Source organism: Mastomys coucha, unplaced genomic scaffold, assembly GCF_008632895.1.
Source record: "Mastomys coucha isolate ucsf_1 unplaced genomic scaffold, UCSF_Mcou_1 pScaffold12, whole genome shotgun sequence".
Lineage (NCBI taxonomy): Eukaryota > Metazoa > Chordata > Mammalia > Rodentia > Muridae > Mastomys > Mastomys coucha.
The window spans coordinates 56,238,371-56,263,269 of NW_022196894.1; the positions used below are offsets into that span (position 1 = coordinate 56,238,371).

A 24,899-nucleotide genomic window follows, 5' to 3' on the forward strand; every position below is an offset into this window, starting at 1 on the left:
ACTTTTTCTGAACTCAAAGCTCAAGCTTCCAATAGCCCACTTGAGTGCTGTGGTGTTCTGCTTTAAATATGGGCACAAGCTGACTCAGTGAGTGTTGTACTAGGTAAGGAGACTCAGCAAGGTTCTGGGACTGAAAACAAACAATACATCAGCACCACTTCTCTGATATTTTATTTCAGCTGGATACAGAGCATCCCACATCATCTTGAAATTATATACACCAAGCAAAAGAATTGTTAAAAGAACGTACACAGTAACATTTTAATTAGAACCTTAAGTGATAATCTGAATGGGGTGGGGTGGGCCCAAGCCTCCCTCCTCTAATTACATTAGTAGAAACATTTTTATTTGACAACTAGATGATAGGTAATCCGAAACATGTAATTACAACAAAGTCAAATTCTAATTTATAAAGGCAATGAAAACAAACAGTGTATTAAAATCTTTTTAAAAAGCAGTTACCATAGCATATAATAAGCTGAATTGTTACTACTGTTTCTTACAAGGCAAAGGTCAAACCTTATGCAATGAATACTTGCTAACACATTTCAGATCAGGTGATGAGGTGACTCTCAGTTCATAAACACAATGCACAGTGGCTTTATCCTCATAAAGGTTTTCTTTCTTTTGTTTTTTTTCTAGTCTAAAACTATGCTCTGAAAGCCAGTGCAGGACAGAGAGGACGACTCTTCAGATAGACCATTAATTGGGACCAAGAGTCAGTCTCAGTAACTCAGGGACAGTGAGTTACAGAGTACAAATATTTCTGTTTTTGTTACCAGCATCCCACTACATTTCTTACCAGATAAAGGTGTCTCTTCCAAACACAGCCTAGCATGAACAGGCCTTAAGGTGCATTGACTTGCATGAAGAAAACAGCCTTTGAGTTCAAGGACAAGAGAGTTTCTGTTTTGGCTGGTTGGCTTGATTATCAAGAAAGACCTTTAAGATGAACTTACTGCGTATGGCCTAATTAGATCCACAGCACAGACAAAGCTCTTCAGGGAGGCTTAAAAAAATGCCAACATGTCCTTGGATTTATGAATCAATATGAATTTCATCTTTAATGCTTTTCTATTTCTCTGCTGCTGACAAAACCCAGCTTCCTAAGAGTGCCAACAGATCTTGAAATGTCACAGCTCCTTTTAGAGTGACACAGACCTCTTCCTCCGCCTGACAAAATCCTCTGCATGAATGAAGTTGGAAAGAGCCTTAGTGAGGTGACTGTCTGATGTCTCAGTGCTGCTCCCAAAGTCGTGGGTCTTCAGACAAGGACACAGACGACGTACAATGGCCCGGCGGATATAGCTGTCAAAGACGTAGTAAATGACAGGGTTGAAACAACTGCTGGCGAATGCCAAGGGCCCAGTCACATTCATGGCCAGCTGAAAAGACTCAGAGGGAAAGTGGCCTTCTGGCTGGAATCCTGAAACAATAGCTAGGAGCTTGAAAGTGTTAAACGGAACCCAGGAGACAGTGAAGGCCGCCACCACAATAATGATGATCTTTATGGACTTCCTCAGTTTCTTGTTATGCTTTCCCGACTGGTGGTAGTGAGCACACAGCCTCCTTGTGATGCAACAGTAGCAGGTCACAATGCTCAGGAGGGGTACAAAAAAGGTGGTAATCAAGGCTACCAGGCCCCACATCAGTTTTAATGACGTGGGTTTCTTCTCTGCACAGTATGGTTTGCCATCAATGTGAGTAAGCTCTCTGGACAGAAGAGTGGGCAATCCCAGGAGGCATGAGATGATCCAGACGGCAGCACACACTGCATAAGCAGAGCTTCTCCTTCTCAGTCGCTTGGCTAAGGCTGGATGCATGATAGCCAGGTAACGATCCATGCTCATGCATGTGAGCAAGAAGACACTGCAGTGCATGTTCACTGAGATCACATAGGAGCTGCCTTTGCACAGGAAAGAGCCAGTCCTCCATAGTCCTAGAGAGGCTTCCTTGTCCATCCAAAGAGGCACTGTGACAAGGAAAATGAAGTCAGAGGCAGCCAGGTTGACGATAAAGATGTCGATCAATCTTCGGTTGCTGTGTTTGAAATGTAGAGCGACCATGAGGATGAAATTCCCCAACACTCCAGTCAGGAACACAGCTGTATAAAAGATAGGGAGGAAGACAGATGTGTAGGAAAGGTGGGAGGGAGTCTCCATGATAGGAGGATCTGGGCTTGTATCGTCATAGTAATCCACCATAAGCAGGGTTGTTGCTGGTTCCATCACTGAAGGTTCGACACTGAATCTGGTAAGTGAACTTACTGTCTTGTGAACTTGAGAAATCAAGGGAGCCTCTTGATGTACTCCCTTTCTTGCCGTCGCCGTCCTTTCCGTCTCTCCCTCTTTCAAGATCTTGAACAAACATGAGAACAGATTCAAAAGTGTAGTTACTGCCAGTTTTCTGCAGGCCCACAAGAAGTACCCTGCGATTGGTATTGGCTGTGGTTGTGGTTTTCTTTCTTTCTACTAGCCTGTGAAACTTAAGTGTTTTTTTTTTTTTACTTCTTTATTCAAGATGTTTGATTTGTTTTCTTAAATTCAGAAAAATTAAAAAAAAATCGAATCAACATTTTCATTTTCACTTTTAAAAATCAAGGTTTTTTTGACACTGAATTAATTGACTCTAGCCTTTTCTATCACCTTTAAAATTCAGTTATTATAGAGTTACAAATTGCTAATGAAGATACTCTGTTTTCTCACAGTATTAATATACATACATGCATACAATGAGATACATACACATACATTGTGAGAAAATAGAACATCTTCATCAGCAATTTGCAATTCTATAAATGTAATGAAAGATGATTTAAAAACACTAAGTGCTATTTTTACCTTCACCTGGTAGGGTGCTCAGACAGCCATTATCTTTGTTTGCTCTCTGTGCTACACTGGTTCTATCCAGAGAAACCTTGAATGTAAGACCTTTCTGCATCATCTTTCCCAGTCCTGGGGGGAAAAGTGTTTGCTATTGGGTCCAGCATTTGGTTTTTAGGTTTTGATCTATCACTTCTCGTTAAGTGTCTCCTCACATTAGTGACATGGCGACAGATGTAAATACCCACACCAGGTGTCTTCGTAGGAGAGATGCTAGCTCTAGAATTTCAGTAAAATAAAATATTTGAGAAACAGACTAAAATTGAAGGCCTATGTTTTCACGTGTATTTCTCAGACATAAAGACCATAGTAAAATATAGCAACTTTTGAAATTTAGTTCATTAACTTCAATTCTTCACAGCCCAAGGGGTTGCTTGCCCTCCCCTCCTTTCCTCTCCTCCTATCCATCTCATTTAATGCTCAAAATGTCAGTTTTGACAGTAGTCACTGTTGTCCAGAAGAAGGGATGCCAACAGATGAAAATAACTGTATATATATATGTATACACACACACACACACACATATATAGTGCATCTAAATATTAAGAGTATATATTTAAAATCTTTTCTACTGAAACTTAATTTCTTCAATAACTGGTATGCTGAAGATAGCTACTGGCTCTCCCTCCTTGTGGTCTAAGGTCATCTCTACACCATGCAAGAGAAGTCCAAGAAGAAGGGTGGAGACTTGTTGCTTCCGGAGCAAGATGAGAATTCACCAGGGGTTGACCTACAGGATGTCTTGCCTTACCCTTTGTCCCCAACTGTTCTGTAATGTTCATTCACATCATGGAGGGTATAGTCTTCACTAAATATAGACTGCAGTTCAGAGAAACTAATTAATAGTTTGACATTTCTGGGACAGAAACCCTTCCCACTGGGAAAACTTTAATTATTTAAGAGAATAATTCACTTCCCCCCCCAATATTTCGAAGTGGGACAATATTTACATGGAAAAGAATAGTCATTTAAAGTAGAATATTTAGACACTGCATCTATATGTGCATGTGTTGAAGGACTAATCAGAGAAATATTCTCTCACTGTGCCTTAGTTGTAACACTAACTGGTTCACTTAGAAGTTACTGTGCATTTGATAACATAAGACCATGCATCTCTTCCATCCTCTTTTTCCAGTCCCTCCCTCCCTCACTCCTCCTTTTCCCTTCAGAAAAGGGCAGGCCTTCCAGGGATATCAACCAAACATGCCTATCAAGTTGCAATAAAACTAGGCACTTCCCCTCTTATTAAGGCAGAACACGGCAACCCACTAGGAGGAAAAGGGTCCCACAGGTAGGCAAAAAAAGTCAGATACAGCCCCAGCTTCCACTGTTAGGAGTCTCACAAGAAGACCAAGGTACACAACCATAATACATAGGCCGAGGGCCTAAGTCAGACCCATCCAGGCTCCCTGATTGTTGGCTCAGCTCGGTCTTTGTGGTGTTCTTGACCCCTCTCTCCTACAATCTGTCCTCCTCCTCTTCTGCAGGATTCCATGAGCTTGGCCTAATGTTTGGCTGTAGGTCTCTGCACCTGCTACCATCAGTGGCTGGATGAAGCCTTTCTGATGACAGATATGCTAGGCTCTGGTCTACAAGAACACAGAGTATTAGGAGTCATTTCATTCCCCCCAACCTCTGCTTTTTGGTTCTTTTTTTTAGGCTTCTAGGCTATCCAGCTTCTGGGTCATGGTCCTCCAGGGAGTGACAGGTGTGGACTCCCTTTCATGGCATGGGTCTCAAGTCAAACCAGTCATTGGTTGCCACCCCCTGCCCCCATAAATTCTGCATCAGCTTTACCCCAGCACATCTCGTAGACAGGACAAATTGTAGGTTGAAAGTTTTGTGGCTGGGTTGGTGTCTCAATTCCTCTACTGGAAGCCTTGCTTGGTTACAGAAGATGGTTGATTCAGGCTCCACTTCCCCCATTACTAGGAGTCTTAGCTAAGGTCACCCTCATATATTCCTGGAAGTTTCCATAGTGCTAGGTTTCAATCTTGCCCCCAAATGCCTCCCCCACCCCACAATTCCAGTCATCTCTCCTAGTACTCTCTCCCTCTATTCTTCCTCCACCAGAACCCTCCTGTTCCTATTCCCACCCACCTCTAGTCCACCCACAAGAGCTATTATTTTATTTCCCTTTCCCAGGAAGATTCATACTGTCCCCTTGGGGGCTAAGAGTTTTTAATTCTTAGATATGTGTCAAGAACATTTCTTGGCATCAGTGAGATGGCTTAGCTGCTTGGAAGCATTTGCTACCAAGCATGATAACCTGAGTTTACTAGACTGCATACCTGTAGATGAGAATACAATTGCTAGGGGCTGGAGACACAGCTCAGCACTGAGTGCTCTTCCAGAGATCCTGAGTTCAATTTCCAGCAACCACATTGTGGCTCACAACCATCTGTAATAGGATCCTATGTCCTCTTCTGGTGTGTCTGAAGACAGCTACAGAATATTCATATAAATAAAATAAATAAATAAATCTTTTAAAAAAGGCAAAGAAAAGAAAATAGAATTACTATTACTATTAGTAATAGAATTACTAGGCATGGAAGCATATACCTTTAATCTCAGTGCTCAGGATGCAGAGGTGGGTTAATTTTTGTGAGTTCAAGGTCAGGATGGTCTACATAGTAAGTTCTAGGACATGGTGGATTACACAGAAAGACCCAGCCTCAAAAGAAAAAGGAGGAGGGGGAGAAGAAGGAGGAAGAGGAGAGGAGAAAAGAAGGAGGAGGAGGAGCAAGAAGAGGAGGAGGATAACAACGACAACAAAAAAAGAAAATTGTTAAAAAATTTATAATTTTATTTAATCTCCATAGGCCTAAATTTTTGTTTTCAAGCTTTTGAAGTTGCTGACTTGGTGGTGTAAACCTTATCTAATGAATCTGACATTTACAGCAAACTCTTGAAGCAGTTACAGATAAGGCGACTCTAGCCTATGTGGCAACCTGAGGTATGACGTGTGGTAAGAATATGAGACTGAGCCTTCTTTAGGACGAGAATATCCATGGTGGGTTGATAGTATCTCCACACCTACATTAGGAAGCCTACGGGCTGTTTTAAGATAATGATGGTTCAGGGATTTTAGTAACTCAGGTTACAATGTTGACATAGAAGAAAACCCACAGTAAAGACTAGCTATAAAATAGGGAAGTTCTAAAAAACCTGAGTGCAAGGGTCATTTTTAGCACTTTGAACATCCTTTGAAATACACATGTAGATACTAATGATTAAAAAAAAAACCAGTGAAATATAGTTCAAAACTCAAAAGCATCAGTGAGTCCATTATATGGGAAAAGGCAATGTAGACAAGATTCCCTCAAGAAGAAAAAGAAGGATGTAAGGATTAATAATTGAATAAATGTATCCCCCCTTGGGGACTGATTTACTAAAAACAAAAAAACAAAAACAAAAACACAAAACAAAACAGCAAAAATACTGAAGTTTTCCTTACAACCCTTGCCAGAAATGATACTATTGGTTTTTATTTTTTTATTTATGTTATTCTCTTTAAGAGAGGGTCTTAATATATACACTAAGCTCGCCTCAAAGTCACAGAGATCTGCCTTCCTCTGCCCCTCTGCCCCTCTGTCCCTCTGCCTCCTGTAGTTCATAAGTCAAAAACAGACTGTTTTTAAAATAGTCCTTTTGAATTTTCAGTGCTATAGTGCTGAACTTGTGGATGCCAAGGCCCATTGCTCACATTAGAGTTACATATGCTATCTGCTAATTATAGATTCTTCAACCCTGTCTAGATTTATGGATTCAGTCAGCAGCCTAGAATTCTATATTTAACACACAAAAATTTAAAAGTACTATGCTTATTTGCATAAAATAACCACCATGATATGCTGTGCTTTGTAATTACGTAGGCTACTTTTGGGGGGTTGAAAGGCATGCAAGAGCTGAAATCTGTAGAAGGCTTTTAGCCTGGGCTTCACAACATGTTAGGGATGTTAAAAAACTTTCTGTTCTCTACTTTGTTTAATTCCTAAAATATAATGGAATTATATAGAATTAGACAGAAATGTCGAAGATGTTGAACAAGAAGACGATAGATTTACTCCTTTGAGACATTTTCTCAGTTAAGGCTACTACGCCATTATACAGCTATCACTGCAGTCTGCAGCCTCTAACTCTGAAGTGCTATGCAGAGCCAATCCAATTAGTTTCTCACTTCTGGCATTGGGATTAAATTACTTTGGCTTCTTTCCACTCATCAACTCTGCTCCACCCCCAAGCTGACACAATTGATATGTCATCAGATTATACACAAAAGTAAGGTCCACAGCCATCTTGAATATAAGGGCTTCAACTGATGTGTGTTCTGCTAACAGGTCCTGGGATTAATGGCAAAGAAGCATGAAGCAAACTATTTCTCTTTGTGCTTACAGACGTGATTATTTAGCTAAAAATTATCCCCTCATTCACTTCCTATTCGAATATGATATGCAATCATTTAAATAACTAACGTGAAAGAAACAGCTCATCCTCTGTAAGGGTTTGCTTTTTTATTCCTCTAGTTACTTGGAGAATTTAGAACTTATTAAAACTGCATGCCAGACTAGGAGGGATATATTTGCTTATTGTACATTTAGCTTATTATTTTTCTTGCTAACTCACATTTACTCATGGATAAATATGCTATTATTCTAGAAGAACATGCTTTAGGCCTCTTTATAATAGTAGATCTGGGGATGGCAGATGGCTCACTGGGTAAAAATGCCTGCTGCCAAGCCCGATTTTGATCCTCTAGATCCACGTCATGGATGAAGACATCCCACTATCATAGATTGGCACAAGTGTGCTGATAGCATCTGCATGCTTAAATACATAGACACACTCACACACACACAAAATAGATCTGATATTCATTTATGTTATGCATAACAAAATTATTTATGTTTGTGTCCCCAACAGTTCAACACAGTGTCTGGCAGCAGTAGGTGGTCGATAAACGCTTATAAGTCTAGATTGAATCATGCTTAGATTTGGCGTCATTTGAGAACTTCCCACAATCCTCTTGAACAGCTTCTGTTCTACACTAGCCCTACCAATTCTGTCACAACATAAGCTAACACAGAGAGATGTCTCTAGTTAACAGAACATACTTCTTTGCTTTATACTAATGTTTTAACTTAATAAATCTTGTTAATCAGAGGCAGTTCACAAATCTATAAATTTGAATACACATCAACTATGTATACCTCAATCTCTACTGCTGCCACCAAATCTATGATAACTGTAATTGGAAGTTACATTTCTATTTATCAATTGAATTATGAATCATAAAATTTAGGACTTTAGTAGTGGTTTAATAGCCATTTAACCTCTGAGGTCACTAGGACCCAGAAAGACCCACAGTCTTTTAAATTAAAGTACAATTTTTAACTCAACTTTCTTATCTCCAAATGGTTATTTACTATATTGTCATTCACAAGCTATAGGAATCAAACAACTATAATTTATTTCACTTTGAGACACTTAATAGGTTTTATAAATAAAAGGGATTACGTTTAACACTTTATAACAGAGCCCCAGAACTTAGCCCCTGACCTAAGCACCGCTGACTCCATGAAGGCTATGCAGGCCGTAGAACTCAGTATGTGGACAGTACCACCTGAAAAACAACACCTGGTCCATCAAAGTTCATAGTTCTTGGAAAGTCTCTAAAGGTACAAATCTTGCTTTCTTCTTAGCTTCTACAGTTCTTCTGGCTAACTATTTTTGTTAACTGAAGTATGCCAAACTAGAACACAGTTTTTGTGCTGAAAAGCTTACCCTAAGAAAGGCTCAGATATACACTGGTATCCTGAACACCCCGGGTAACCAGCAGCCTGCTAATAAAGTCTTTCTATTGGCTTAAACCCATGTCTGAGCAGTCTTTTCTGGTGAATGTCCCACAATAATTTTAAGATGCAATTTTTATTTTTATTTTTTTTATTTTATTTATTTATTTTTTTCTGAATCAAGGTTAGCCATTATTCTATAGTAGACAGATACGAAGCAATTTTGATCACTAATTTAGGTTTTGGCTAGAATTCAGAAACTTTTTCTATTTTCCTTTCTATTTTATAAGAAAAATAGGACAACTATTTAAGATGAATATCCAAGGTCGCTATATTTTGATTAACACAAGGTAACAGCGAACATTTTAAATAAGCAGAATTGTATTTAAGAATGTTAGGGAACCTGGGAGGGAAGGTAATTATTGTGCAAAGAGCATTATCTAACTATATAGATTTTCTGTTACTGGGCTAATTTACATTGTACCATAACTATAACACTTTCCTCCTGAAAACTAGAAACATCAGATTTAGCAAATTTAGCTAGAAGTCTACTTCAACTCTGTTTGAAGCCTAGATCCCATAATCTGTGATGGTTGTTAAGTTGTACTTGGTTCATTAATAATACATATGAGACTAGCTATTGATCCCTAACAGCCCAGCAAAAATAGGAGCAAATGTTTAACTCTAAAAGTTGATTACAGATCTGTTCTGCTTACCCACAAAATACAGCATAAAAAATTGAAAACACCAAAGATGCAGAGATAACTCAGAAATGAGAGTGTGTGGTCTGTGGGACTGTGTTTGAGAAGGAATTTGAGGTCTTCTGTCCTGTGGCATTCAGGGAGGCCAAAACCTCAAGGGCATACTTCCATGTTGACGCTAAGTTTGTGACTGAACGGGGTTCTGAGCGTTTTCTGGGTGTTCCGTGTTGTTGGAAGGTGAAAGCATCATTCTCCTTTGTAGAATGACTCCAGAAACACTCACCTCCTGTGTCCCCAGGATTTAGAACTTCCAGAATACACAACTAAACAAGCCCATTGAAATGCCTGCCCTACTGGCAGGTGTAGTGGCTGGGTAGTTAGACAGGTCCAGAAGCCAGCTGAGGTGCTCAAGAATACCTACCTTTATTTATGACAGGCAACTCCTCTTCATCCGGAGCAACCAGGAGTTTGTTTGTTTGTTTGTTTGTTTGTTTTTAAAGATTTATTTTGTTTATTTTATGGGTATGAGTACACTGTAGCTGTACAGATGGCCGTGAGCTAGCATGTGTGTGGCTGCTGGGAATTGAACTCAGGACCTCTGCCGGCCCCTCTTGCTCCGCCGGCCCCACTCGAGTTTTAAAAAGCTCCTTATACTGATCTTATTCAAACACTGGATATTCAACTGCAAATAATGCTTTAAAGATTCCTGAACAATCCTCAGGCCCCCTGCTTGACATTTTTACATTTTCTTATCTATGGATTCTATTTTCAAGAATCCATATATTGAAAACAAAAGGCAACCTTATCTCAAAGATTATTAAGTAAATTGTCCAATGTCATAAAATTAACCAATTTCACTAACCCCAGTGTTCGTGTTTGGGCTTCAGTTTCTCTGTCTAGAAACTTAGGCTGTTTCTTTTCTTCTTAAAATGATCCTTTACCAGAATTGGTTGCACAATTTACTTCAGGAAGTAGACATCTCATGAAAGCCTGTGGATGAAGACATCTGCTGCATAAATGCGTTCACAAGTCTTACTGTGGATTCACAATTTGCCTGTACACACTCATCAAGCTTTCAAGATGACACCTGAGGCAAATTACGTTTTCATTTGATGTTATATGTGAAAATCTAATCATTTAATCATGTGGATATTGGGTTCTGTCAGAGGTCCATTTCCAGACATAGCCTGTGATGGTCATCTGGAATCACGAGCCAAAGGCAAACGACTTCTAACTAAAACAGTCTAATTTACCTCTTTAGAAACTGCGGTGAAGTATTTGAGGGCTTAGAATCATTCCATTACTTCCATGTCACACAGCCATCTGTCTCCAAGGCTACTCATAACTTTTTCTGTTGGAAATGATGTTCTCTAAATTACATTTCACATTACATTCACACTTTAAAGTCACATTTTTGACATCAAGTATCCTTTGGATTTACAAGTTTTAAATAAACCAACTGAAACTTATGTAAACAGGGAACTTGATTACAATAGAGAGCAAATAACAGATTTCTTCAAACAAGAATATATCACATTAGGTTATAATGCTAGTTTAGTTAGATCTTTAGTTACATTTAAACAAAACAGAACAACACTTTGCTCAAATGGGAGGGAAGATGTAGGAAATAGGAAGGGGTTTGATATTTGAACAGTAGAGTCCCATTAAAGTTCATCAATTCAGTAGTACTAATTTTTAGAAGTAGGGTGTTATCATAGGGAAAACACAAGACTCGATGTTAGATCTGGGCTAAAAACCAAAGCCTTTGACTATGGTTGACCAAAGATCCTCCCCCATCACTTTTCTGGAGCTTGGTCCCTCCTTTTTTGAGGTGTAACAATCCCGCAGTTAAGACCTCTGCTTTGCTCACTCACTGAGTTCTTTCTTCGGAGAGAACTACACTCCCCACAATTCCTCGCGCGCCATCAGGCATGCTCTCCTCTGGCTCTAGCCCCTTTTCCTCTGGTATTCCTACAAGTCCCACAAGGCCCCTCGGCCCAGGGCCGGTTTGGCCCGGCCTGGGGTGGAGGCGGAGGCGGAGGCGCGGGAGTTATGGAGGGGGCGGGCTCTGCAGGGAAGTGCGTCAGAGGAGGCGCGGGGAGAGTAGGGCGCTGTGGTCGGAGCTGGAGGGCGAAGCCGGTGGAGTGAGAGGATGGGCGGTGAGTGCTCGGGGTCGCGGGCCGGCTCGGGTCGCGGCGTGGGGAGAGGGCTCCACGGTGGCGCGGCCCGGACAGAAGGCTGGAGTGGCAGGCGGGGCGGGGAGGGGAGGGGCGGGGCTCCGGGCCAAGGGGCCGGAGCTGGCTGGGCTCTGGGACCCAGGGCACCCTCCCAGCCCTGCCGGCCTCAGCCCGCCCCTGCCAGGCCCTGCTGTGCGGCCCAGGGTGACTGCGCTAGGAGCAGCTTCCAGAACCCGGCCTTTAAGGTCATCCGAGAGCATCAGGATGGACGAGATTTTTAAGAATCAAAATACAAACCGCACTTGCTGAGTTATTTGTTGATGACTGCAGTCGCCCGGGTCTTTCCGGAGTCACTCCCCATTTTCCAAACTCCGCTCCCCAGTTTGGGAGCCTGTTTTCGGGCGCTTGATGCGAGGGGTTTGGTGCTGTCACCGTGTACAGACACTTGGCAGGGTTTGACTCAGCGTGATCCGCCTTGAGTCATTTTACCGCGGCCATTTACTACTGCCGTGGAGCCCTGTCCACGCCTAGGGAGTGTTCAGATTTTGCCTAACTCACTTTTTTTTCTATTTGCGAGTAGGGATTATTTAGTTTCTATGAATCTGTGCTGTACTTTAGGATTTAGGGAGCAGCATTACAGTTTGGGAGGTTGAGTAGTGTGTAATGGATGGGGGGGCGAGTGAGGAGTGAAGAATTTGGTTGTGTCAAAAAGCTTGGCTTAGCTTTAATTGGATTGAGGGAGATTGATACCTAACACGATGTTTTTGCTCTCTTTGCTGTGACATACACTTAAACTTTCCCCTTGGGTTAACACCTTCAACTCTGATTTCCAAATAACTCCTCACTTTTGCCCTTATTTATTTTGTAAGCCTTCCCTCTAAAACGCTGGGGATTCTTAGTCTCCTTCTGTCTTTTTCCTCACACAAGCCGGAAACCCATAACATTTCTATAGCTTGTGTAAAAATTCAATCTGCCGTTAAGGTGTGCACACTGCACCGCTGACCATGGGCATGTCTGTTGTTTGTATCTGTAATGTGTATGTCCATTTCAGTGTTGTCTGTTTTAGTATGCAGGTGATAGACTAGAGAACAAGACTTCTGTCTCCGTAGCATCTTGGGTATGTGAGCATTCAAGTACTTTCATGAGAATGAGTTTTGTTTTAAACTTAACATTTCCCCTTTTGTTTGTAAATTTTTACATGGATGAATGCATTGCATTACGGAAAGAAGGGATGGGGAGTAGGGTAAAGGGGGCTTATTTTTTTCTTTTTTAAGTATATTCTGATTTGCTTTTGAAGTCTAACTTTTCTTTCTTAACTTAAACAGAGCAGTCTGAATGCCAGAATGGATAACCGCTTTGCTACCGCATTTGTGATTGCTTGTGTGCTTAGTCTTATTTCCACCATCTACATGGCGGCCTCAATAGGCACAGACTTCTGGTATGAATATCGAAGTCCTGTTCAAGAGAATTCAAGTGATTCGAATAAAATTGCCTGGGAAGATTTCCTCGGTGATGAGGCGGATGAGAAGACTTACAATGATGCGCTGTTCCGGTACAACGGCAACTTGGGATTGTGGCGACGGTGCATTACCATACCCAAAAACACCCACTGGTATGCTCCACCAGAAAGGACAGGTATTTTCACGTCTCCTCCTTTACTACTTAATAATGATTGCCCAGTGACATGTCAGCATGTCTGCACCCCCCCCTTTCCCCTAAGAACACCTTCTGCATCTCTTTTCTTATCGTTTTCTTCCCTCCACTTCTGTGCATTCCCATTGTCCTTGATGATACCATGGTACCTCATATTGCGATAGACATTTGAAGCCTCATACTTATTTGCTAATTAAATTGTTTTTAATCCATGTCATATGTCCTGAGGAATTAGTTTGAACAGTTGAAATATTTGATAACTTGTATTCAAAATCAAGTCAAAGTATGAGTTGATTGTCTTCTTACAATTAACTATGTTAGTCAGGCAGCAGTAGCACAAGCCTTTAACCCCAGCACTCTGAAGGCAGAGGTAGGTAGATCTCTCTCTGAGTCGAGGCCAGCCTGGTCTACAGAGTGAGATCCAGGATAGTCAGGGCTACTTAGAGAAGCCCCCTCTCTCTCATAAACCAAACAAATCCAAAAACAATTTACCTACGTTATAGTAGGTTTCTATCATTTGCTTTGTATTTTAGAGAATGTAATTTGACCAACTCTGCCTTTAAATCTGTACATATCTGAGACTTGTACAACTATAGAGTTAATAACCTAAACAAAATTAGAAAAAAATTCTAAGTTGTTTCTCAGATTTATTTTTTCAAAACTTCTATTAACACAAAGATTTTAATTTTCAGGGTATTAAATTGGAAAGTTTACAGTTTATTTTTGTTTATATTTACTTCTTTTGGCTTCTCACTGAGTAAGTTTCTGTCTTTTAAAAGGAATACCATATATGAAAAATAGTTTCACATGCAAAGAAAGGGAACACAGCTACAGTGGATTGTAAACCTCTAGTTCTGCTGAGAGGTCTCAGAGACATACTGGCAGGTGCGAGTGGGACACATCCTGCAGCATGTTAGGTTTCTGAACAGGAAAGCTGACCTTGTCACCCTGGCTGATGTCTGTACAGTTTGGGATTGCTTACCAGGTGGTTGTAATTCAGATATGACATCACTGGAATGAGACCAGCACAGTGGTCCTGGGTATAGCTAGATCTTGAGTGTATTTTGAAGGAATAGCTGTTAGGATTTTCTGTTAGAATGAATATGGGTAAGAACGATTGAAACTTTTTGTCTAAGAACCTAGGAAGGCTGACTGTGTCACTTTTTGAGGACTTTGGCTGGTATGGTATGTTTTGGGGAGAAGACCAGAATTCCTCAGATTGTGTCCCTGTCCGTATTTCCTGGGCTTCTAACACACGTCTCCTTTGTTCCTTTACTTTTCCTTTTTCTCATTCTTGTGTCTGAATCTTGAGACTGTCCCTGAAACTCAGTGGTGGCAACAGAGTAACTTATGTGTCGCTGGGAGCCAGAGATTATGTATGCTTGGGGAATGTCTTTCTGCATCACCTTTTACTTCCAAAGATAACTACTGAAAGATTATTATGGCATATTTTCCATGAAAATAACAGGCAGTCATTGTTCTTGTTCCAGAGTCATTTGATGTGGTTACAAAATGCATGAGTTTCACACTAAATGAACAGTTCATGGAGAAATATGTTGATCCTGGGAACCACAATAGTGGCATTGATCTACTTCGGACCTGTGAGTACTTGGCTCTCAGCAGGACAGTTGGGAGAATATGTGTTGAGGTCTCTTTGGAATGATGTGCTAGTGTACAGTGTCACCGTGAACTATCTTTCTCAGCAACATTCCAGTGAGCCCTGTTCCATGGCTAATATTACTTGGGAGACAGAAACATACTTAACGAACTTCAAGTAATTTGCAGTCGAGGAAGCTAATTCAGTGGAGGGTGGGATCTATCACCAAAAGATGTTACCAGTGGGCCCAAATAAGGGGGAGGGGGGGAGTTTAGTAGGTTTACAGAATAAAATTCAGTATTCGAAATGCCCACTGCCATTGCCTGAGCTCATATGAGCATACCTGAGGAAGTTGCTGCAGGCTCTCAGTGGCTCAGCAGCCGGCAGGCCTGTGGACAGTACCCTTCCAGTGCTAGGGGGCAGTAACCAGAGTGGATGCCAGAATAAAGTGTCACGAGCATTCTAATCCTTGATGGGGCAGGCTGCCATGAAATACTGTCTCCATTTCATGGCTACAGACGTTAGGGCTGTGTTTGTGTTTACCCAGACAGTGCTATCAAAGGACTCAGTGCAGTTATTTAACTTCGCAATGAGAATGAGAGGAAGAAGTCTGTCAGGAGCAGAATTTTAAGGGAAGGTAATAATATTCAGAAACAGAGACTTACATGACATTCTAGAAAACAGAATGAGTACAAAGGGGAGTTAATGAGATTTACAGCTGCCACTAAGTGACTGATACACTCCAGGTTCACCGAGTTCTCATGTGTAATGGGCATTCGTGACTTGCTAGCACCTGCCTTTGACCATGTCTGTCTGACTGTAGAAGGAAGCTGTGTTTCACTCCAAATTGTGATTCTTCACTTCCCTTTATTTGTACAAGTTACTAACACCCCTGCCTCAGTTCCTTCAGTGACAAAGACTAAATAGTAGTAGCACCAATAATGGGAGGTATTGCGAGGATTAATTCAAGCACAGGGCTCATATTAACCCTTCAGTAACTTAACTGTTAGTGGCCCTTTATTTGTTTTGGAGAAAGTTGGAATCCTTTTGGACTTATAAGGTTTGATATTAAAATACCTGTTTCTCACTTTCTGAGAACAGCTATAACTGTCCTTTCAAATATGTGAAAAATTGCCATTGTAGAAAAGTGGTCTGAAATTTTTATTTCCTTTTAAACCCAGACCTTTGGCGTTGCCAGTTCCTTTTACCCTTTGTTAGCTTGGGTTTGATGTGCTTCGGGGCTTTGATTGGACTTTGTGCCTGTATTTGCCGCAGCCTGTATCCCACCATTGCCACAGGCATTCTCCATCTCCTTGCAGGTGAGTCTTGAAGTGTTTGAATCTCTGAACATTCCCATGTCATTGTTCTGTCTGTACTGTCACATTGCTTGAGAAGCTTTGCCCTGTGCTCTCTCAGAATCACATTTAGACTTCTGTATTTCTTCCTAAGGTCTGTGTACGCTAGGCTCCGTGAGTTGTTATGTTGCTGGCATTGAACTACTACATCAGAAACTAGAGCTGCCCAAGGATGTATCTGGAGAATTTGGATGGTCCTTCTGCCTGGCCTGCGTCTCAGCTCCCTTACAGTTCATGGCGTCTGCTCTCTTCATCTGGGCTGCCCACACCAACCGGAAAGAGTACACCTTAATGAAGACGTATCGTGTGGCGTGAAGGGAAGCTGCCTTCTTGACCATTACTATTTTTCATATATTTTTTTTTTTACTATTGAGGTTTTCCCTTGTCTTTCAGTTGTCTTTAATTTTTATTTTAGTGGATATGCCATTTTATTCTAAAAGTCCCTTTTATTTATATACAGTGCCACTAAATACCATTTAAAATGTATGTGGTTTTCTTTGAGTAGCTCAATCTTCACACTGATCTAGATTCAGAATTCAGACAGAAAGAACTTGAGAGAGGTGACCCAAATTCGTAAAAGAATATTAGCAGTGGAAAATTGACCCAAAACAGGCTCTGTTAATGTCTGCTCAATCCAGTAGTGTAGTAACTATGTGTGAAACTAGAAACGAATTTCTGTATGATATCTGTTATCACTGTCAGACCTTCATCTTTACTTTCCTGTTGTTAGCAGTCAGCTAGCGGAACCAGCGTTCCTAAAGATGTGTGCACATAAAATTGGGAAATTCTTTAACATCTGTGTCCCTGAACTTTGGTACATTACTTCATTTGAGGTGAAATATGGCAGCTGTTTATACTGTGATTGTCTACAAGAAAAAAAAGTGAAAAATGATGTTTACTTGAAATTGTGATTTTAACTGCAAAATTTCAATTCTATGAGAAAAGTTGATTAATCGTACTACATTATACTTTTTTTAAAAAACTGAAACCATTAAGATTTTCAGTGCCACCAAACCATTGTGGATTTTTGCTGCTCCCCCTCCTGTCTCACACACCAGGCTTATTAAAGAGTACTTTCTTTTTAACAGAGCTTGAGAAGAATCACAGCCAATTCCCCACCTGCTTTGTTCTAGCTGAGTACTATATGGGAGGTCCTACCAATATCGACCCCTAGAACTGGGGGTACTACCACCACAAGATCTAAAGCTGTGGCCACCTACAACCTACATTTATGGGTCTTTATTTCTTGTGGTGAAATGATGTGCCTTTCCTTGCCCAAATCCCTTCCTGGTGTGTATCAACATTACTTAATGTCTTCTAATTCAGTCATTTTTTTATAATATGTCTGTAAACATTGAACTTAAAAATCTTATTTATTTACTCCATTATTGTAGCACTTCACAGATTAAAAAAAAGTGTAACTCAGTAATTTCTTATCAAATCCTAAATCTGTCTTTTTTTAAAAAAAATAAAAAAAGAGAATCATATAGAGTGTCTAAATTGCTTGAGATCACAACACGAGGGGCTAAAAGATGGAGGTGTGTGTGTATCTCTGTGGGAGATGAGTTATTTCTCTGAATATTAGTTTCTTTTTGCTGCAATGGTGAAACACTGTGGTCAAAGCATCTTAGGTAAGAACGTTTATTTCAGCTTACGGTTTCGAGGCAGAGTCCATGATGGCAAGAGGCTGAGAAGTCACAATTTCAGCTGCACACAGGTGACACAGAGGAGAAGGAACTGAAAGTTAGGCAAGGCTTTAAACCCAAAGCCCAGCCCGAGTCATAGTGTTTCCTCCAGCAGGCGCCACCTCCTAAAGGTTCTATTACCTCCCCAAACAGCACTGTGTCCACACGGCCAGGTACATGAGCCACCAGGGGATACTCCTCATTCCAATCACCACACCTACTGCAGAAACAGGAAATCAAAGTGTCTTCAACGAAACATGTTTCTGAACTAGGTCTGTGATCTCTTTGTAGTATACTTATGTGGTTAGATTTTCCTAAGAAGTCATTTAATGACTGGGTATTTGTGTTCTGGGAGGAGAGAATTTGGCCACTAAACTACCAACGTTCCATATTACTTTGGCCGGTTGCTTCTGATGTAGCTGGTTACTGGGATTTCTACACAAATTTTTATTTTTTACTTTTACCTCTGGTACTGTGCATTAACCTAAAGACAATGCATATCCTAGATGAGCTAGCTTTGAATTATATCCATAGCCCTATTTGTTTATTTTAGTGTTTTTGGTGTAAGAGTCTTACATAGGACAACCTGGCCTTGAATCCACTATCTGGGCAGGCCTGACTTTGAACTGATTCTGCTGCCTCAGCCTCCCAACTGCTAGACTATAAACAGGTATTCAGCATCATAAGATAGTATCATTAAGTTGTTCAGTCTGGCTTTGAACTTGGCAATCTTTCTCACTTCAGCCACCTGGGTAGCTGGGATTCCAATTTTGCTGTCATTCATCCTAAATTATTCTTGACTCTTGCCCTTCAACATCTTCTGTACGAGGTGGACATTGTAAAAGTTAAGTGAACAAAGATACCTGGGAATGCAGCTTAGAAATGATTGGCCTGTTAACCTCAGTGTGACTTTAATATGCATGGAGGTGAAGTCGGAATTGGACACAGTTCTTGCTTTAGCAGCAATATCTTTGCATGTGGAAAGCCTGCACCATTAATCTGTGTGTTGATTATGTTATACACATTGCAGGGTTGAGGGCATCCTCTTCTGTAGCAGCTTTTTGTCAATGCACTAGAGCCCTCTAGGTAATAAGATAACAGTTTCCTTTTCCCAGTTGAGCCATATGAAATAGCTGACAGCGATTTTGACTGATCTAAGCCAAATCCTAGTAATCTTTCCAAGCCGTCTTTTCAAAGGAACCTTCCAGGTAATATTAATCTCCTGTGTTCTAGAACATGCTTTATGGCTCTCAGGAAATACATTTTAAAACTAACTTTACAACTCCAATTATTAAGTGATAGGGGTAAATATCTTTCGTCCTTTTACGTTAAATTTAAGGATAACCATGAGAACACCAAAACTTGGTATAATTAAAAAAAAAAAGAATAATTCTATAATTTACTTGTTCAGGTAACCTTGATTACTTACTATCCATATGATATAAATCTTAAAATTTTTATCTGTTTGGGTCTAGCTGGAATGCTTAGCAGGTTACAAGCTTTTTGGTGTAAGCACAAGTCTTAAGATCTGAGTTCAATTCCTGATACCCATGATGGAAGAAAATAGCTGACTCCCAAAAGCTGTCCCCTAGCTCCACTCTAGTGTCATGGAACACTCAACATTTTACACACACATATAGACACACACACACTTAAAACACTAATTGACTGATAGTGTGAAGGCATTCCGATACTTAATCTTCCTGTAAACTTTGAATTCAAATGCAAACTTCTTTAAATTTTCAGGTTTCAGAATTTAGCTAAGTAGCTCTGAAAGTACAAACTTGTATTTTACAGGCAGGATACAGCTCAGTCCTGACAGATGGACTGCGCCTTTTGCCCTCCTTTCAGCCCTCACAAGGCAATCATGACTCAGAAAACGAGTGAAACAAGGACATACGTTTATGTGCAGGAATTCTTCCCCTTCATTCATGTGCTCTAATGAGATGATTTTTCTCTTGGGTCAAATTGCAGTTAAGTGCCAGTATCCTATATATTCATTAAGTGAAAATTTGCATTCCAAACAGGATAATAGTGGCTATTTACCTTAGAGAAGTTACCATATTTTAATTACTCTCAGTATCAGAATTTTTTTTTTTTTTTACTGTTAAGTGAGTTCATAGATTTTTCTGACATATAAACATTTACATACTTTAGGCAAACTTCTGTAAAGCAAGATCCAGCTTATATTACTTTCTCTTAGAAGAGGTTTGGAAATAGGAAATAGAGACTGTTTGTTTTATATTCATGTTTTTAAGTTGTTTGCATTACTGAATAATTTGGTCACTTTTTATCTACTGACTCAGTGTTGGTGGCTCGGGTATGAACTTCGTGCCACCTGTCTTGCAGCTTTTGGACTCCTCCCAACCATTCAGCCTTTTGTTCTGTTTGTCTTAGCTTGTCATATGTTTATAAACATCTGTGACTCCTATGCTCTCTGTCTTTATGATCCATCGTTTGTTCCATAGATTCTGCTTTTGCTGGTTCAATCCCAAAATGAATCAAGATGCCTGTTGAAAAACTTACAACTTATTTATTCAAAGGCGTTAGACTGACTTAATTTTTGACAGCTATAGTTATTTCAGAATATTGACTTATTTCTCTATAACACCCATGAAATATATTCTTCTCAAGTTCCATGGAAGGAATATAAATGACCCTTAAGGAATGCTAGGATGAACTCTTTGAGTGTCTATGACCCCCTTTTCACCCCATGGAAGAAAGAACAATTGCTGGGCCAGGGTATCCCCTGGAACAGCCTGGTGTATGGTGAAGTATCCAGCGCAGGAGACAGAATGATAGATGTAGTTGTTTGTCTCAGACTGTCTAAGCCCCACTTTTCACACCTGTGATGTTGTGTGACTAACATACCTGTTTGAGAGGTGTTGTGATGATTATGTAAATTGCCCATCATAAAGTGGTCACTCGAAATGTTAATTATGACTAGTTGCATTATGAGTTACCAGAGCTTATAAAGGTGTTCTCTGCCTAGATTGCACATTGTAGCTTTCTAGACAACTTTGGTGGGTTGGAAAGAGCTCAGAAGTTAAGAGTATATAGTATTCTTTCAGGAGATCTGAGCTTGGAACATACATGTCAGAAGACTCACATCTGCCTCTTCCTCCAGTTCTAGGGGATACAACACTTCTGGCCTTCGCAGGCAGCTTCACTCACATGCATACGCCCCCACACAAATATACAGGCATTCACATAATTTTACAAAAATTGCTGTTGTTTCACACAATTCAATTTAGTTGATTTGGAAATGTTTAGGTCATTGTAATTTTTTAAACTTTAAGGAGTGAATCCATTGGGCAACTTTGTTAGAAAACTATTTAAAAGTAAGAAGTCAAGGGCTGGAGAGATGGCTTGGTGGTTAGAAGCGTGTATACCCTGGGTCTGTTCCCAGTACCCAGATTGGCAGGCTCACAACTGCTTCTAACATTGGTTTCAGGGGATCAGATACCCTCTTCTGGCTTCTGCAGACACTGCACTCAATCTGCACAACTTTACACGTATAATTAAAACTATAAAAATTAAAAATAAAATAGTTACAATAAAAAGTAAAAAATAAAATTATGTATGTTTTATTTTAAAGTTCTTAGAGACAGTAAAGTAAGCCACATGCATAGTGTCTACTGGAAGCTACCCCCCTGCTTCCAGTCCTGTCTGAAGCTATTGACTTGACTCTTTGTGGTCAGCTTCAATTCACCACACCTTTTTTTTTTAATTAGATATTTTCTTTATTACATTTCAAATGTTATTCCCTTTCTTGATTCCCCTAAAAACCCTGTTCCCTCCCCCCACTCCCTGCTCACCAACCCACCCTCTCCTCTTCCTGGCCCTGGCATTCCCATACACTGGGGCTTAGAACCTTCACAGGACCAAGGGCCTCTCTGTCTGTACTGGCTGTTTTTTTGTGTCAACTTGACACAGGCTGGAGTTATCACAGAGAAGAGATCTTCAGTTGGGGAAGTGCCTCCATGAGATCCAGCTGTGGGGCATTTTCTCAATTAGTGATCAAGGGGGTAGGGCTGGGTGGTGCCATCCCTGGGCTGGAAGTCTTTGGGTTCTATAAGAGAGCAGGCTGAGCAAGCCAGGAGAAGCAAGCCAGTAAGAAACATCTCTCCATGGCCTCTGCATCAGCTCCTGTTTCCTGACCTGCTTGAGTTCCAGTCCTGACTTCCTTGGTGATAAACAGCAGTATGGAAGTAAGCTGAATAAACCCTTTCCTCCCCAACTTGCTTCATGGTCATGATGTTTGTGCAGGAATATAAACCCTGACTAAGACACTGTCCCAAAGGAGGAGTCCTGTTGATGACCGACTAGGCCATCCTCTGCTATATATGTGGCTGGAGCCATGTGTACTCTTTGGTTGGTGGTTTAGTCCCTGGGAGCTCTGAGGGTACTAGTTAGTTCATATTGTTGTTCATCCTAAGGGGCTGCAAACCCTTGAGCTCCTTGGGTCCTTTCTCTAGCTCCTTTGATGGGGACCCTGTGCTCAGTCCAATGGATGGTTGTAAGCCTCTACTTCTATATTAGTCGGGCACTGGCAGAGCCTCTTAGGAGACAGCTATATCAGGCTCCTGTCAGCCAGCACTTGCTGGCATCCACAATAGTGTCTGGGTTTGGTGATTGCATATGGGGTGGATCCCCAGGTGGGGCAGTCTCTGAATTGTCCTTCCTTCAGTCTCTGCTCCATACTTGGTCTCTGCAACTCCTTCTATGGGTATTTTGTTCCCCCTTCTAAGAAGGATCGAAGTATCCATACATTGGTCTTCCTTCTTGAGTTTCTTGTGGTTTGTGGATTGTATCTTGGATATTCTGAGCTTCTGGGCTAATAGCAGCCTTATTTATAATAGGCAGAAGCTGGAAAGAACCCAGATGTCCCTCAACAGAGGAATGGATACAGAAAATGTGGTACATTTACACAATGGAGTACTACTCATTGATTACAAACAATGGATTTATGAAATTCTTAGGGAAATGGATGGATCTGGATGATATCATTCTGAGTGAGGTAACCCAATCACAAAAGAACACACATGGTATGCACCACACCTTTTAACCTTAGGGTTAAAAGGATTAGAATTAAAACCATGAGGTCTGGTCAGGAATGTTAGGGAGGAGAAATCGAAGGGCTTTCATTTGCATGTTCAATAACCATACTGAGCAAGGCTCTGGGGAAAAGGTTCTGGCTGCCTTCACTCTCCCCTGACCCTAGCCCTCCTGAGGAGCATAAGCAAAGCTCTGCTGTCTTTTTCACCTGTTCTTGCTTCTAATGCAGCCAATTGTAACAGACTTAAAATAATGTAAATAAGGAGTTTCTGTGCTGGTTTGCATATATTTGGCCCAGGAAGTAGCACTATTGGTGTGTCCCTGTTTAAGTAGTCCTGGCACTGTGGGTGTGGGCTTTTAAGACCCTCACCCTAGCTGCCTGGAAGCCAGTATTCTGCTAGCAGCCTTCAGATAAAGATGTAGAGCTCTCAGCTCCTCCTGCACTATGCCTACCTGAATACTGCCATGTTTCCTCCTTGATGATAATGGACTGAACCTCTGAACCTGTAAGCGGGCCCCAATTAAATGTCCTTTATAAGACTTGTGTTGGTTGTGGTATCTGTTCACAGCAGTAAAACCCTAACAGTTTCTAAAAAGGCTCCACCTAGTCCAGCTTCCCATTCTACCCCATAAAGAAGAGGTCATTAAGGAAAACTCCAGCTCCATTTTGGAAGTTGTGTCAGGACTCCATTCCCTTCAGTAGTGAAATTATAAGATGGCTGCATGAATCTGAGAACAATAAACGTAATTTGATTAACAGCTAGCAAGACACCTGGAATGCTGGCAGTAACACCAGCACAGCTGACGGTTAGCAGCCATCACAGCCATCAGATGATAAAGCAGAAGTCAGTCAGGACAGAAGGGGCACTTCAGCTACCCTCAATGGGATGAGCAATGAACTAACAGTGCGTGGTCAGCTTCCTGGTTACATCAGAAGAAAATGCACAGACTGTGTGACCTACTTACTTTCTTGGCCCAAGAAAAGCCCAGAGAAGTAACCAGTTTATAGACACAACCTCCATTGTTGTCTCATGTCTTGCATAAGTCTTGTAAAAGTACAGCCACAGCCTGTTTAGTTCCTTCCTCCAGGAATACCGTAGTTCTCCCGTTTGGGGACCCTTCTCAACTCTTGGTTCTTTTTCTCCCTTCCTTAATTCTCCTTGATAAAGCTTGTGTCTCCGCATCCTTAATCACTAATGGGAGAGTGAACTCAAGATCCATTGGCTCAAGTTGATTTTGGTGTGGAGTTTCTCTGGGCTGAGAAATGCTCAGTTGCCCTTTAAGACCTTCACCAACGAGTCTGCTTTGGGACAATGGGTGGGATGTGTCAGTACTTTCCCAATGGTGGGTGTCAAAACAGGAAGGAGAAGGAAGGCCTGCTTGGTTTGGCTTCTGTTGTAAATTAAAACCTCCCCAGTGTCCCAAGACCTCTCCAGTCAATTCGTGAAATATAAGCACCAAGTGCTACAGTATACCATACTGTGCCCTTATACATACCTGTGATAAAGTTTGGTTTAAAAATTAGGCAAAGTAGTGTTAAATTGCACCTATTTATAAGAAATTATTGCCTTCCTATTTATCCCCACCCTCTTGCCTCATTACTGGTAACTAAAAGGAAAGAAAACATTGAAAATGAGGGACACTAATTTCTCTAGTAGGGCTGTAGTCGGGTGATTAGGCTTCTGTCAAGAAGGTAAGTACTTTGAATAATGTCTATTTTATTAAATTCATATTCTTTGCTAGAATTCAGAAGGAAGATGATGAGGTGACATTAATCTCTAATTAGTGTTTGGTAAGGCCTGTTCTCTAGTCACAAGATGGCACCTCAAGTGGGTGGTCCTTTAGAGTCCTGCTTATAAAATGCAGTCCATCCCTATAAGAGGCCACATACTCAAAATGTGGGTGTTGTTAAGAGTTTAGCAACATTGAAAAGTTTCTGAGTACTCAACAATTAAAAAAAAATACTTTGAAATCAAATAATAAATAAACCCCAGGCACT

The 24,899-nt window shown here is 40.9% G+C and overlaps 2 protein-coding genes across 6 annotated transcripts; one reads left to right on the forward strand and one right to left on the reverse strand.

The window, feature by feature from the left end:
* Positions 1–1,032: 1,032 nt before the first annotated feature.
* Positions 1,033–2,386, reverse strand: Gpr15 (G protein-coupled receptor 15). The gene has a single exon (XM_031364168.1). The coding sequence runs from the start codon at positions 2,226–2,228 to the stop codon at positions 1,146–1,148; it is 1,083 nt and encodes a 360-aa protein (XP_031220028.1). The 5' UTR covers positions 2,229–2,386; the 3' UTR covers positions 1,033–1,145.
* Cldnd1 (claudin domain containing 1) lies at positions 1,697–17,644 on the forward strand. 5 transcript variants are annotated; one of them, XM_031364172.1, is made up of 6 exons: positions 11,345–11,534; positions 12,626–12,669; positions 12,878–13,187; positions 14,696–14,806; positions 15,984–16,121; positions 16,252–17,644. In XM_031364172.1, exons 1-6 carry the CDS (start codon positions 11,528–11,530, stop codon positions 16,470–16,472), a joined length of 831 nt encoding a protein of 276 aa, XP_031220032.1. In that variant the 5' UTR covers positions 11,345–11,527; the 3' UTR covers positions 16,473–17,644. The 5 variants fall into 5 exon arrangements, with proteins under 5 accessions (XP_031220033.1, XP_031220032.1, XP_031220030.1 ...); XM_031364170.1 differs by having other exon boundaries at positions 11,350–11,534; positions 12,619–12,669; XM_031364173.1 differs by lacking the exons at positions 11,345–11,534; positions 12,626–12,669 and adding an exon at positions 1,697–1,832.
* The last annotated feature ends 7,255 nt before the right edge of the window (positions 17,645–24,899 follow it).